At 46.2% G+C, this 14,284-nt stretch overlaps 6 protein-coding genes across 6 annotated transcripts; 3 read left to right on the plus strand and 3 right to left on the minus strand.

The window, feature by feature from the left end:
* Nucleotides 1-233: 233 nt before the first annotated feature.
* On the plus strand, nucleotides 234-1,537 carry PADG_03833 (dimethyladenosine transferase; the record flags this gene model as incomplete). The annotated part of the gene is made up of 3 exons (XM_010760900.1): nucleotides 234-419; nucleotides 492-713; nucleotides 791-1,537. The coding sequence occupies 3 exons, from the start codon at nucleotides 234-236 to the stop codon at nucleotides 1,535-1,537; spliced, it is 1,155 nt and encodes a 384-aa protein (XP_010759202.1).
* Nucleotides 1,538-1,657: 120 nt separating this feature from the next.
* Nucleotides 1,658-3,993, minus strand: PADG_03834 (GTPase-activating protein GYP1; the record flags this gene model as incomplete). The annotated part of the gene is made up of 8 exons (XM_010760901.1): nucleotides 1,658-1,822; nucleotides 1,899-1,991; nucleotides 2,051-2,943; nucleotides 3,001-3,497; nucleotides 3,567-3,683; nucleotides 3,749-3,762; nucleotides 3,888-3,899; nucleotides 3,967-3,993. The coding sequence occupies 8 exons, from the start codon at nucleotides 3,991-3,993 to the stop codon at nucleotides 1,658-1,660; spliced, it is 1,818 nt and encodes a 605-aa protein (XP_010759203.1).
* A 730-nt stretch (nucleotides 3,994-4,723) lies between these two features.
* On the plus strand, nucleotides 4,724-5,190 carry PADG_03835 (uncharacterized protein; the record flags this gene model as incomplete). Its single annotated transcript, XM_010761316.1, has 2 exons — nucleotides 4,724-4,767; nucleotides 4,872-5,190. The coding sequence occupies 2 exons, from the start codon at nucleotides 4,724-4,726 to the stop codon at nucleotides 5,188-5,190; spliced, it is 363 nt and encodes a 120-aa protein (XP_010759618.1).
* A 1,281-nt stretch (nucleotides 5,191-6,471) lies between these two features.
* PADG_03836 (uncharacterized protein) lies at nucleotides 6,472-8,272 on the plus strand (the record flags this gene model as incomplete). The annotated part of the gene is made up of 2 exons (XM_010760902.1): nucleotides 6,472-6,508; nucleotides 6,588-8,272. The coding sequence occupies 2 exons, from the start codon at nucleotides 6,472-6,474 to the stop codon at nucleotides 8,270-8,272; spliced, it is 1,722 nt and encodes a 573-aa protein (XP_010759204.1).
* Nucleotides 8,273-9,959: 1,687 nt separating this feature from the next.
* On the minus strand, nucleotides 9,960-12,250 carry PADG_03837 (uncharacterized protein; the record flags this gene model as incomplete). The annotated part of the gene is made up of 3 exons (XM_010760903.1): nucleotides 9,960-10,270; nucleotides 10,335-11,879; nucleotides 11,941-12,250. 3 exons carry the CDS (start codon nucleotides 12,248-12,250, stop codon nucleotides 9,960-9,962), a joined length of 2,166 nt encoding a protein of 721 aa, XP_010759205.1.
* A 645-nt stretch (nucleotides 12,251-12,895) lies between these two features.
* Nucleotides 12,896-13,111, minus strand: PADG_11667 (uncharacterized protein; the record flags this gene model as incomplete). The annotated part of the gene is made up of 1 exon (XM_010761595.1): nucleotides 12,896-13,111. One exon carries the CDS (start codon nucleotides 13,109-13,111, stop codon nucleotides 12,896-12,898), a length of 216 nt encoding a protein of 71 aa, XP_010759897.1.
* Between the last annotated feature and the right edge of the window lie 1,173 nt (nucleotides 13,112-14,284).

Genomic DNA, 14,284 nt, shown 5'->3' on the forward strand with positions numbered 1-14,284 from the left:
AACGAAGTAAGGTGGTTGTTGCTTGGGGTGTGAGAGTAGAGCCATCGCGGAGGTTCAAAGTGAGAGCTTCTTTCGGAGCCCGCAACAACGTAAATCCGGACAAGTGTTATATCGTCGAAAATTAATCATTGCATCACATCGACTTTGAGATGCGAACGAGGGCAAACGTGCGTCCGTTATTTCCTTCTATTACCACCATTACTACCTGTGGCCGGAGGTTTAGCAGCGTAGAAATGCCGAAAGCGCCCTACAAAAAGCGTAATAGCGCTTCTAAGGCCAGCCCTTATGCCCAGGCCGCTGCGAAAACCAAGGCCGCAAATAATGTCTTCCGCATGAACACAGACATCGGTCAGCATGTTTTGAAAAATCCGGGTGTTGCTCAGGCTATTGTTGATAAGGCAGAGCTGAAGCAGAGTGATGTATTTGCTATCCCACTCTTATATATATTCCAAGGGCACCGTTAATAATAATAATGTTGGCTATTTCTATAGACCGTTCTTGAAATAGGCCCTGGTACTGGCAACCTGACTGTCAAGATACTGGAGAAAGCGAAGAAAGTTATTGCTGTCGAGTTGGACCCGCGAATGGCTGCAGAAGTTACGAAACGTGTTCAAGGGAAACCGGAACAGAAGCGGCTTGAAGTTCTACTGGGTGATGTTATTAAAACTGATCTACCTTACTTTGATGTCTGCATCAGCAACACTCCATATCAGGTACGATAATGACCGGGCTGCCCCTGATTGTAAAATTTTCTATGACAGAAAAATTAATATTAGTATAATGACTACAGATCTCTTCTCCTCTAACGTTTAAACTCCTCGCCACCAACCCTGCACCACGAGTATGCATTCTCATGTTCCAACGAGAATTTGCAATGCGACTCTTCGCCAAACCCGGTGACAAGCTCTACAACCGATTGTCTGTGAACGCACAGATGTGGGCAAGAATTGACCACATCATGAAAGTTGGAAAAAACAACTTCAAACCACCACCCGCTGTAGAATCCAGTGTGGTTCGCATCGTTCCCAAAAACCCCCGTCCTCAAATCAGCTACGATGAATGGGACGGCCTTCTAAGAATTGCGTTCGTGCGGAAAAACAAAACGATAAGATCCAGCTTCCTTGGCACCACTAGTGTTCTCGACATGCTAGAGTCGAATTACCGAACATGGTGTGCCCAAAATAACATTCCGGTCGAAGATGGGCCTGCCGAGGATTCCGAGAGTGAGCCCATGAACATAGTGGAGGACCAAGGTGAACCAGATGAAGGACTGGATGGTACCATGGACGTCGATGATGATGATGACATGGACGTCCATGAATTCTTTGCGGACGAGCCGAAATTAAATTCGAACGTACAAAAAGAAAATCCAGGCCGCAAGAAGAAAGGAAAAGTACGGGAACTGGTTAGGGAGAAGGTCAGACAAGTTCTCGAGGACGACACTGGACTTGCAGACAAAAGGGCCAGAATGTGCGACGAAGGGGACTTCCTGAAGCTTTTGTGGGCTTTTAATCTGAAGGGTATCCATTTCAGTTGATCTCTCCAAGTGGAACACATTATTCGGAAATTTTACATATATTAACGCCACGTCAACATATGATTCTATGTTGGGGTACCTTGGCCCTTCCAAGTGCCGGTATATTTGGAAGTAGCAAAATTAATCACATTTTCCCGCGCCAGAGGGCGTCCCAACGCTAGAGCGGAGATGGGCACTCGAATCCTGAAACAAACTCTGCCATATAAACGCCTCGCTCAGGAGAAGCTCAATATTTTTTTCGGTCCAATCCTTGGTGGGAAGGGCTTGGATAAACATCATGATTTCCTATGAATAATTTAACAGTTGATTTTTTTTGTTTTCATATTTCTGGCACAGAGCAGGGAAGCTAGGAGAAACAAACCTGGAAATCCATCTTAAGCAGTTGCTCAGACCACTTGACAAGGAAAGCTGCGCATACGTAAAGGTGAAACCTGGAGAAGCCTTGCTCTTCGGCCTAGATGGAACATGTTAGGCGAATGTAGTCGAACGCAGGTCGAGGGTGATAATACTTACCATATAGGTATCCCACATCCTTATTGTGTTTTGGATGCTGACCTCTCTCATCAAAAGACAGTTCATCCACCGGAAGCTGAACTGCATGAATTCAACGCCCTCATTTTCTAAATGTTTTGCAAGCGTGGAATCAATCCGCATCGTGAGATCGCGCAGAGCACCGACTTGTCTGTGTATACCAGGTTGAGCATATATATAATTATCTTGAATACCATCGAGAAGCTTTGTTAAACACCAAAATGAATCAGCCTCCACGGCATCAAGAACAGCTTTGGGTAGTTGCCCTGGATCCATTCCCTCCTCTATGTTAAGATCCGTAATATACGACCCTAGAAAAACCTGCCAGAATGGTGTGACTAGGTCGTTTATGCCTTGCACGTATCCACTTGCGGGATGGCGTATAGCCCAAGCATATAAAATTCTTCCTAAGGATCTTTGCGTTGCCTCGTAGCCATATAGCGGAATATGAGGGTTTGTCCGGGGAATATCGATACTTATTTGATGCCAGATAGCTTCGTCCAAACCTCTTCCATTCCCAACATTTGATGTAGAGCCCGTTCCTCCTGGTTTATCAACAGTTGAGCTGGCCCTTTCAAAGGCCTGTCGAACACCATCAAGGTATTCCTTCCGTTTTCTATCCAAAGCAGCGACCCGGCGCTCACTGTTTGTTGGCAAATATCCGAGCAGAAGCTGCCAAGTCATCGCTCGAACTTCATCTGGAACACCAGACCAGGCTAGGTCGCGAAGTTCTGGAAGCGATACGGTACTTGCTTGGAGAATTCGTTTGAACTTGTTGATCCTGCTAATGCGACTCAAGTGAACTTCTAGTTCTTTGGGTGAACCGTTTGTTGGAGGTGGAGAGTGATTTATTAGGTGTAGTGAGTTTGCAGGATCTATTAAAATAACTTGTCAGTTTTTATTACTACTGTTGATAGGAAATGCACACTTACCTGTTAGTATCTCCTTGTACTGAGGACGTAAGATCTTGCCGTCAGCTCTCTTTGCCGTTGGGTAGGTTAGGACACCTCGTTCCTCTGCAATATCAGAGCTATTTGCACGTAGCCTCAAAGTGCCTAAATTGGGTGCCAAATTTGAGGAGCCATTTGATCTGCTCTTCGATCTACCCCGCCCATAATTCCCTTTAACCTGGGCCTGTTGTCGAGAGGGAGCTTTCGATTTCTTTTTCCGCATGCTCGTAACGCTGGGGAGCCCAAACTCGTCCTCATCATCATCATAGGAGAGTTCGTCTTCATCTCCATCATCATCATCATCATCGTGGCTCCAGTCTTCACCAGCTTGTGCCATTACGCTCGCGTACGGATGACGAGGCGGTGATGTGATTCCTCCAGAGTCCGTTAACAGCATAGAGCTGCTGCTACTCCGGTTGTTACTGCTAGTACGTGATAGCATTGGCGATGCGTGTGTTCGCGAATAAGGCGATATGTTCCTAGCAGACGTGGAATAGGTTAACTTTCGCAACGGCAGCCTAGGGTACGGGTTGAGCGTTTGAACTCACCTCACCATGTCTGCATGGGAGTAAGATGCTCCTACAACTGTATTCGGGTCAATTCCCCCATGAGTCTTTGGTTGCTGCGGCGACGATCGAGTTTTCCAAAAAGGAGAAGCTACCCGTCTTTATTTCTGTTAGTCTGAGGGACAAGAAGAGTGTAGAATATTCAGGCGTGGGGAAATACACACTCGGTCTGGTCTAGCTGGCAAATGGACGGCCGATAGTTAGCAAAACTGCAAGCTCAAAAATATTAAAGCCGGAAAGAGCAGTATCGTTGCAGCAAGGGAATATGATTTTTTGCAAAGTGATATGCAGTTACGGACCGACCTGAACCATCTCCTGTTGAGAGCAAAGGTTGGAATCAGCATAGGATAAAAGGACCGTTTCGTCCGTTGATGAGCCATACCTGCTGTTGGGTCTTTCTACCCGCCATAACTGGATGCCTCCTCAGAAATCTAGAAAGAGAACGGATGGAGCAACCGAGAGAGAATCCCCAGTGCAAGGAAGAGGGGGTGAGGCGAGGGGTATCGTCGTCGTTGTCGCCGTCGTTGTTATCGCTCGTCGTATAAATAGAATGTGGTTGGGCGAGTTGTTTAAGGTTTAACGAAGCAAGGGTGATAGCCCATGTGTTCTATACGGACATGATCTAGTATTGTATTGTCACAATTCCGGCCAAAATGGCCACGCAACTTAGAACATATATACAATCGAAATACCAACTTATCCAGTGTTATAGTGCTGTATGGGGACTGTGGAGGAATACAGCTGTATTGAAGCATTAATTATAGAATATTTTTCTTAACAAAAATTTATGACATCAGTTGAGTTGTAGAGAAAAGAGGGGAAAAGGTCGTTGCAAGGCTTGAACATTTCTTCCTCAATTGTGGTTATCTTTACAATACCATACTTATAAGTGAAGGCAGTTTAAATGACCCAACCCAAATCGGGGCTAGTCTGCCAAGACAACACCTCCACTCGCCCAGGTCCTTTTTACCTTCGTTTCCTTCTCAATTTCATTCGATCGTCAACATTTCACTCTAAACAACAACCAACACAACCTTCATCTCGCCCGCTGGCATCTCTATACGGATCCCGGCTGAAGCTCTAGAGCTCCTTTGACACAAGACATCCCTTTCAGTTCCATTTTATTCCAAAAAGTCACCATGACTGAGCCAGAGGATCTTGAGGAAGATCTCTTCGCTGACCTGTAAGTCTTCTCCCCCCCTTCCTCGTAAAAGAAATATTATGATACGAAGTTCGCAAAATGACCAGAAAGTTATAAATCGCGTGTACTAAGGCTTGTTTGGATAGCTATGATGCAGATGACACTACTCAGAGCGCAGCGGCCTCAGCTGCCCCAGCTGCTACACCCAGCTTTCCAGAGCCCCAAGAGTCGCAACTGCAACCACAAACTGAAGTGAACGCGGAGTCTGTGCCTCCTCCACAGCAACAATCCACCGGCAATGGCCAAAGCTACCATCACGACACACAGATAGAGCAACAGCATCCGACGAATGGGGAACAGCAAACTGGTGTTAACGAGCCAACTCCAATAACACAGGATACTGAGCATCGTGCAGCCAATGTAGAGCCAGGTAGTCATGGAACGGGTATTAAAGAAGATGGGTAAGTTGTATCTGCATATATTCTGAATATCTGCGCTATTATTTTCACCATCTGTCGCTGTAAGAGCATCGAGCTGTCATAAATGCTGCCGTTTGCATGGTGAAATGGGAATCATCGCATTGTGGCCCCGGTTATAAGTTTGATGCCGGAGTGTATATGAGTCGTCGTCTCGATCTCCATTGATATCTACCATGTCTTCGATTGGGATTTGGAACAGTCGCTGCAGAAAATGTGATCTGGCCTTCCATACCATATATATAAAATATATGTACACCTGCCTCACTTTTGAAACCAAAGCCAGGTGAAAGGGAAAGGTGTGTCATCTCTTGGCGGCTGATGGGGACATATGCAGGGTTGTCGGAATTGGGTTGGCTGCGGTATGCTGCTAAGGTTAAGCGACTCGAACCGGGAGTGTTGACACTTGGAAACATGGGAGTGCAGGAAGGGGTATATCTTGAAAGGAGGAAACCCTACATAGTTTCTCGGCAAACCAGACATGATCAGAACAAGGGCATCGGATTATCAGCCACCGCGTTTTGAGGAGAAGTGGGAGTCGAGAGTCTTAGACGAAGGCCATACCAGGCGAGCCAGTTATTCAAGCGACTATAGTGCAGCTGCTACTAAGAGCTTCTTGTCAATATATCTTGATAGAACAGAGCAGGAAGTAGACACTTCGGCTGTCTTGAATTCTGGGATATCGATCAGCATTACCTAGCTTCGGACTTTTAGAAAGGCAGAGAGGATCTTCGGGCAGAAAACAGAAAGAAAAAAAATACACTCGTCACAAAAATATTTTACAACTGCATCTTATACTGGTCAGAGCTGGCCCCAACTGTGCACACTTGCATATCCGACGAAGCTCCTCTGAGCGCTGTGCGTCTTCACTGTCAAACCGTCACCAAACCCCGCTTGTAAAGGAGCTATCATTCCTCACTCAAAACTTTCAATGACTCCTATATACCCACCTAGCTCGGCCCTTACAACCAAGTGTCCCAGGAAAGGAAGACTGTCCGATCAGTTCTTGGTAGTGAAAACTAAAATCGAGAGATCGACCTTCATTTAAGCATCGCGGCAGTGGTGATGGACAGTACTATGTTTCGATGATGCCACAGCAATGATGCCGTGTTTAAGCAGCTCTTTGATTGGATGCTCTTGACATTGTGACATTGTATCTTTATGCATAGTTATTTTTTGATATTTGATTTTTCGATTATAGCACCTGTCCCGTCGATTTTCGCTCTATTATTGAGGCAACCATGACTAATAGATCTATCTATATAGCAAAATGTTCATCGGAGGATTGAATTGGGAGACAACTGATCGTATGTATCCAATCCATCTCCAGAGAACCGGATCTAGAAATTCGTTTTACCTAACTGTGAATTTCTTTTGTTTTACCAGAATCACTCAAAGATTATTTTTCACAATTTGGAGAGGTCCAAGAGTGTACAGTAATGCGTGATGGCGCTACGGGACGATCAAGGGGATTCGGATTTCTCACTTTCAAAGACCCCAAGACAGTGAATACGGTGATGGTGAAAGAACATTATCTGGATGGTAAAATTGTAGGTATCTCCTTTTGTAATCACCATCCTCAAGCGAAGCAAGCGGAGAATACAGCATCAATCTGGCGTGCGTCAAAGCTTCGATTGAGAGCATCTAGGCTTACAAAGGGAACCAAACAGATCGATCCAAAACGCGCCATTCCTAGAGATGAGCAAGAACGGACAAGTAAAATTTTTGTTGGCGGCGTTAGCCAAGAGGCAACCGAGCAAGATTTTAAACAGTTTTTCATGCAATTTGGTCGGGTGGTGGATGCTACTCTTATGATTGATAAGGATAGTGGCAGACCTCGAGGGTTCGGGTTTGTAACATTTGACAGCGAAGCAGCAGTCGAGGCAACCCTCTCTGGACCTTTGGAAATCCTCGGAAAACCTATCGAAGTCAAGAAAGCACAGCCGCGGGGAAACATGCGGGATGATGACGATAGAGGCAGGGGGTCCCGACGTGGCATGAGGGATCAGGATCGCTATAGCAGGGACAACGAACGCTCTGCCGGCCAGGATAATTCACAACAGCAGCAGCAAAACAGCCAGAACCAAGGAGGTCTAACAAGTGGCATGAGCCCGCAGATGATGGCTCAGTACTGGCAGCGTATGCAACAATATTTTGCTTTAATGCAACAACAAATGGCAGCCGCCGCTGTTCAGGGCCAACCTGCCGGAGGCGTAATAGGAATGGCAGGTATGAACCCGGCGATGTTACAGCAGATGCAACAGATGCGACAGATGCAACAGATGCAACAGATGGGCGGAGGCGCGCCTCAATCAGCGATGAGTACTGGCTCTCAGGGTCCCGGTCCTCAAACGATGCAAGGGATGATGAATCCAGCAATGATGCAGCAGATGCAGCAGATGCAACAGATGCAAAACCAGGGCCCGAGTCCGGGTCCTGTTGGGCCTGGGTTTGGAGGTGATGGGATGGGAGGACAGATGGGCAATGCCATGGGACCTGGACCTGGCCCCGGTATGGGAGGTAACATGGGTGGGAATATGGGTGGTGTCGTGAGCGGGGGTCCACCTGGTGGAATGGGCGGTGGCGGAGGTGCAAATATGGGCATGAGCGGTTCGGGTGGTAACTTCTCAGGCCACCGAGGAGGCCCCGGCTACAACGCACAGGAGCAGATTGCCTTTGAACAACAAAAGTACGAACAGCAACAAGCACGCCGGGCCATTGAGTCGACTCGTGGATTTGCACCATATCAACAAGGTGGCCCCACGTCCTGGGAAGGAATGTACGATGATGTCCCGCAGCCGAATATCCCTACCGGCCCACAGGGCGGGGGCAACATGGGTCGAGGCGGTGGTGGTATTGGGCGCGGAATGTCGCCAACTCATAATATGCCGACACAACATGGTGGTGCTAGACCATCTCCTGGGAGCAACAAGAGCATAACGCCACAGCCGCAGAGTGCTCCACCTGCAAACGCGCCCACTGGGCCCCGGAACGCTGGGAAGCCGGGCGCCAATTACCGTGGTGGGGGACGGGGTTCTCACCGGGGATTCCATCCTTATGCTCGCACATGAACAAGAATCTAAAAAGCATGTTGGTATAACCAATCAAGTGCTATGTTAGATCCTTCAATTGTTGCATACTCAAACAAAAGTCTGATTCAATTGATCCAATCGACATGCCATCGACATGCCATCGAACCAATGAGCTCCTCTCATACATGCGGACAAGAAGTTTCTCTGGGCCTGGTGATCATGCACAAGAGTTCTTGAATTCTTCCATTTCAAAAACATATTTGGACAAATAGCAACGAATCTTCACTCTGCATATTCGTCCTTGCTACTTGTTCCACCAATCTACTTAATCTCAATCTGCACACTCACTACGTCTAGTATTGCCTTCAAATGTTTTCTTGCTTTTTGTTACGAGGACGGCAGTGTTTCCCCGTATCCTCTTCTGTTCCAAGGTTGTTTAGTTTTTCCCTGTCTCAGTTTTCGCTTGTTGGGCCGTTGTTCTGATCAGTTTTAAGTTGGTGAAATACTCCAAAATGGACCCTCTGCAAAGAAAAGCAGCAACTGGGGTCCTTACTTATGGATAATTAACTACCTCACTGATGTTTATTATGTTAAAAATCCCCTTAATGTTCATATTCCCTTCTTCATTAATTCGTCTCCTTGCTATTTCATGTTTCCTTACTTCCTGCTCCGTCCTCTCAGCCTTGGTGCGTCAATAACAACCCTCGCCTCCGTTCGCCTCTTATGGGTTTGTTTATTTAATCCTTTTTAAATTCTCAAATTCTTTCGTTCTTTCCATTTCATTTCCTGTGAGGCTTTACCCTCCCCTTTTCATGACTGACATAATCCAAATTTTCTCTTCTTGAGGTGTAATATCACAATCTTAAAAGGACAAAAAAAACAATTTAAAACCCATTAAAAAAAACAGGGCTATTGAATCCATGTTGTTCAAAACCAAATTGAGCATCATGACATTTGCCATTTGGCTCCGGAATAATGTAGTCCTTACAGAAGATATTCTTATTGATGTACGTTAGAATAGTTAAAGAACGTATGTACAGAGACCTCAACATCGAAATTGCCCCTTTGTTCCCGATGGGGCTTTCGTGAGAGGGTATGGCTAGCTATATACAAGGATTGACTGATGGTAAGTAAAAGCACAAGTGAGTTGAAAATGAAAAAACAAATAAAAAGAGAGAGAGAGAGAGAGAGAGAGAGAGAGAGAACGTGCGTGTGATTGCTGCAGCCTCATTAAAAATCAAATAGCGGGAGAAAATAGTTTCGATTAAAAAAAAAATTAGAAAAAAAAAATAGAAAAATTATATCCAGTAGATATGAAATAAGGAGCACGCGCTGTGTACCGTATATGCAACATGACTTGTGGAGAGTGTGTAAGAGAAACAGACATACTGACAATGAGATATGATGGGTCAGAACTCGCTAATTGAAGAATGGCTAACTCTAAAAGAAAAGAGAAAACCAAGCATATGAATTATAGGATCTAACGAAGGGGAGGAAGGGACGAATAATCCGGAGTATGTATGTTTATGGACAGGTTAATGCGGGAATAGTGAATGGAGAAAGGTTCCATGCAGGGTAGAAGGTGGCAGCAAGGGTATACATGTGATGGGGGTGCTGCCCGATGAAAACATACGAACGCAATAAACGAACTAAAGCAAATAGAAATCAACATATATTTCTGCCTGGTCGGAATCGGCAAAGGAAAAAGAGAAGAGTGGTGCTTCACTCAGTACGCTCGACCGACCACTGGTAGCATGCTCTGTCTTTCTGGCGATGGCGACTGATTTGACTGTCGCATGTTCATATAGTTGATGTTGTTGGCATTATTTGAGAGGAGAGAATCCGCACTCTCTGTGTGTATGTGGCGGGGCTTCTCAGGGAAGGGAGAATTGAAATACGGTTCGTAAGGGGCGGTGCGGTTGAAGAAACCGGTATCCTTTCTAGTTGAGGGATGGCGCTGGGCCCTGTTTGAACGTTCCAGGAGGGAGTTTCGTGCATCAAGAGGGGTGAGGGTATCCAAATCTCGGTCCATTGTTTCTGTTGTCTGTTAGTTTGGGTTATATTTTCGGAATTGGAGGTTCCATAAAAGGATAACACTTACCAAGATCTTTCCGTTGCCTTGCTTTGTGCGGGTTCTTCCTGAAGCAAAGGATTATGGCATTCACCGCGATCAAAATGGCAAGGATACCAGTGAGGGCTGATTGAACTGTAATTAAAACGACACCAGTGATAGTTTGTGTCGTCTGTGAGACACCCAATTCTTGGACGAAAACGAGAATGCACACAACGGACAAGACCCGAACGACCTGAATTGATATATTGATCCACTGGCCAGATTTTGCCTCGTAGGGTCTCGACCAGAGAAGGAGAATAAGCATTACTGCCTCCACAACAAGTTGGCCAGCGGTCTGAGCCAGTCCGTTCCCGTCGCCTCCAGCAATGATGCAACCTCTCACGAGCATGTAGATAATGGTGGGGACAAAAATCCACCAGTATCCCTTTTTGTAGTTGTCGTAGAAAAGGCTATACTTCCGCCACGTTTCATGGTCCTCGTACAGTGCGGCGGCGGTACCGTCCACCTGTTTATATTTTCGAGCTATTCTCCATATTTTGAATGTAAAGAACGCAAGAACCGCGGTAAAAATTGCAAGAGTGACGCCTGCGAGGATTTTGGCCGCCCACGAGTCGCCTCTAGTGAACTGGAAGACGCAGTAGAGGGTAAATATGCCGTATAATATGAGAATCAAGTTGGTGATTGTTCTCGCAATTATACCCCAATAATCCTTACGGAAATTTGACAGTTTCTTCGGGAAAGATGTGAACATCGCCCAGACCTCCAAAATAACCTTAAAGAGTAAAATTCCAGTTGCAATAGCCGCAACGACAACAGCGAATATTAACAACACCGTCATGAACGTATTAGCTTCGGGAACTGAGAGCATTTCGACATATCCTTGGATTCCCTTGACAACATGATTCAAGCCACCCTCGTCACTCTCACCGCTGCCGCCAGTGGATGTTTCGTTGATGGAAGTGGTTATCTCTCGCGCAACAAGATGTGTAGAACGGAAAGTAGAGTCCAGAGAACGTTTTCCAAGGCTAGAACTATTTGAACCGTCTTGGAATATGAGTGTGGCATTTTGAAGGAAGGGAAAATTGTTATGTGTCAAATTTCCTCCGGTCTTGTTCCTGAAATTATCAATCGCGATCTGCATCTGGTTCCAGGGAATTAAGCCAGTGCTGAAGGCGAAGTTTTTGGTGAAGCTGCGGTACATTGGCGGATAGTTGACGCTCAGCATGCCACAGGTTGCCATAGTCTGAAACCACCCAACGACCTCTCCAAAGGTTGGACTTGACGTAGCCGCTCCTGGATTCCCACTCGCCGCTAAAGCTGCTGCACCAGACAGAGCTAACGCGGCCGCTGCAATTCCGGCAGCAGCATATGATACAGCGGGAGCTTCCAATGTTTTTCCATTGCCTACCTTGGAGCTGATGCAGGCAAGGGTTTGGCCTCCGTCAATTGCCTTTAGCTGCAGGGTTGCATCGGCCTGGAGATCGGGGACAGCGAATGCGATGGATGGAATTTTACTCGCGAAATCTGAGGGTATTTTCTGTGTTCCAATAGCCGAAAACTGTCCCGCGGGAACTGTAGACAAAAGATGAGCAAGATGAAAAAGAGCATGATAATAACTAGCCGGTATACGTACCAGGGCAAAGTTGCTCGACTTTGGTTTTCTCGGAGCATGGGTTGAAATCTTGTGTGAACCGTTGGCCATAGGCTTCAATAGCCAACACTGCCATCACACTTTGTGACTTGTTGCTGCTCCCTGCCACATCGAATTTGAAGCTATTCGTGGCACGGTCGAACTCAAGATTAATTCTATCGACCCTGATATCAGAGTTGCCCAAACATGTGGTGAAGCCATTGTTTTTTAGGACGTCCGCTCCATCAACATGATTTAAAAGCAGGCCCCAGGCCAGAAGAAGTGTTGCTTTTGGCAAGCGTCGGATCCGCATATCGATTGATGAGTCCGACGCAGGGTAGTTTCGAGTCACGTCAGGTATCACTATTAAGCAGTTAGCCAAAGGTATATATGTCATCCCAAACGAGAGCAGGGTCGGGACTGTTTCTGATGGAGACACCTACTTCAACAGTTATTCAGAAAATTGTCTCTCAGAAGAGGAAAGAAAGATTCGGTGGGTGTGACATCAGTCGGCAGTGGGAATATCGCAAGAAATGGAACAAACGAAATAGAAATGCTGCTAGGATTACGAAAAATTGAAATGAAGGGAAAGGTAGAAGTGAGGATTCGAGACTCCAAGAGGAAAATGATAAGGAAGAATGGTATAATATGAAGAAAACTCCTAGGCAAAGCTGGCGGTATCATTATTTACCGCCTGTTGTTTATTCTATTTTACTCCTGCCCGTGAAGCGAGCCAGGCGTGTACCAGACGGTCTGTAAAGGCTGCATTATCCATTGCCGCCCCCTTTGCTAATGATTGTAACTGAGAATCCACTTTTCACCCCTGCAAGTGTGAAGCCTGCAGCTCCACGTAGTTTTCCTTTCTTTTAGGTTTCCTCTCACGTTTCAGCCCTCCTTGTTGCTGCTAACAACTGACGAGTCTCACGACTTGACACTCGAGGAGCAGGGAAGCTTCAAACTAGCCCAGAGAGCCCTTATTATTGGCAGACGTTGGACCAGTGACAGGCCACGAATGGACACTGATCGGTAGAGACTGGGGAGTCCATGTGCCACAAGGATCCACAACAGTTGGCGTTTGGTGTGCTTCGCCTTTGAGACATAAAGACGGGATGTTGGGTTTGAAATATTGTTGTGGGTTGTTGCTCTTCTCTTTGAATATTGGTCTCAACGCCATGCCAAACTTGTGAATATGTTCCCTGTGAGATCATATCTGTCCTCAATGTATGTGTGTTTGTAGGCAAATTAGGATCTGGGTCGTTTATTAAACTTCAGCGGAATTCACCACTGCCTGGGCCGTTTTCAATATCGTTGTCAACATTGGGGGGACATTAACTTGTGCTGGCCGCTCAGCTGCTATTGAACCCGATGGGGCAAACTATTTCAAACGTTAGCAAATCAGAACCAGGCCAGGTACCCACAGTTGTCCAGATCCTTGGCCTGAATTCTGGAATAGCTTCAATACAAAAGGAACCGGGAGGGTCAAAGCCACTCCACTTCCTTTGGGGCTGCGTGAGCTTGAACTTTGTCCTATGATCTCTCTATCTTGCAAGCCGCAAGAGATTCAGCCTTGAATAAACTCATAGCAAGTTTGCAGTCATCTCGATCTCATGGGGCTATGTATTCTTTCGGCTCACAAATGCATAGAAACTTGCTGAAAAAATTTTGTGCATATGGATTTTGTAGAAGCACGCATGGGTGGATCCTTGAGGCTCTTCCGTCAAACATCCTCCTATCTTGTACCCGTTGCTTGCTTCTACCAACTCCCTCTCCACCAACAGTGGGGCACACGGCACGACCCTTAATAGAATATTTTGCTTGGGACAAGTCCATTTAAGTGCCAACCCAGATCATTTCAATACAAATATTTCATCAAACGTGTCTCTCAGGGGAAGTGAATTCTTTTCCTAGGAAGAATTCTCTGTATAAAAAAACCTAAAAACAGCATCAGCAAAGGCCTCAATTAAGGCATGCCAACAAACAAAACCCGCAGCAGAAGTTTCCATTCGCTCATCCTTCTCGAGAAATACCACGGGCAACCACGTTATTCCTCCGATAGCTACCTACCTACTAATGTATATGCCGTGTATACACAAACCAGGCTAACCATGGTTCACGGTCCGGGTAGAAACAGCGAGAGAACCACTCATCATGGTAATTTCTTATCGAACAAGTATGGATGCCCCTCCCTTTCTTTAAAGGGAATTCATGGAACCTTGCTCTGGCCACCCGCCAGCTTAGCATGTTGTCAAACGCCCGCAGCCGTTACCTGCTGTGGCTTTCACTCAGGCACAATTGGACCAGTCTGTCCGCCAGCCAGGAGCAACTGGACTTGACTAGAGAATTAAAT

The sequence above is a fragment of the Paracoccidioides brasiliensis genome (genome assembly GCF_000150735.1).
Source record: "Paracoccidioides brasiliensis Pb18 unplaced genomic scaffold supercont2.4, whole genome shotgun sequence".
NCBI lineage: Eukaryota > Fungi > Ascomycota > Eurotiomycetes > Onygenales > Ajellomycetaceae > Paracoccidioides > Paracoccidioides brasiliensis.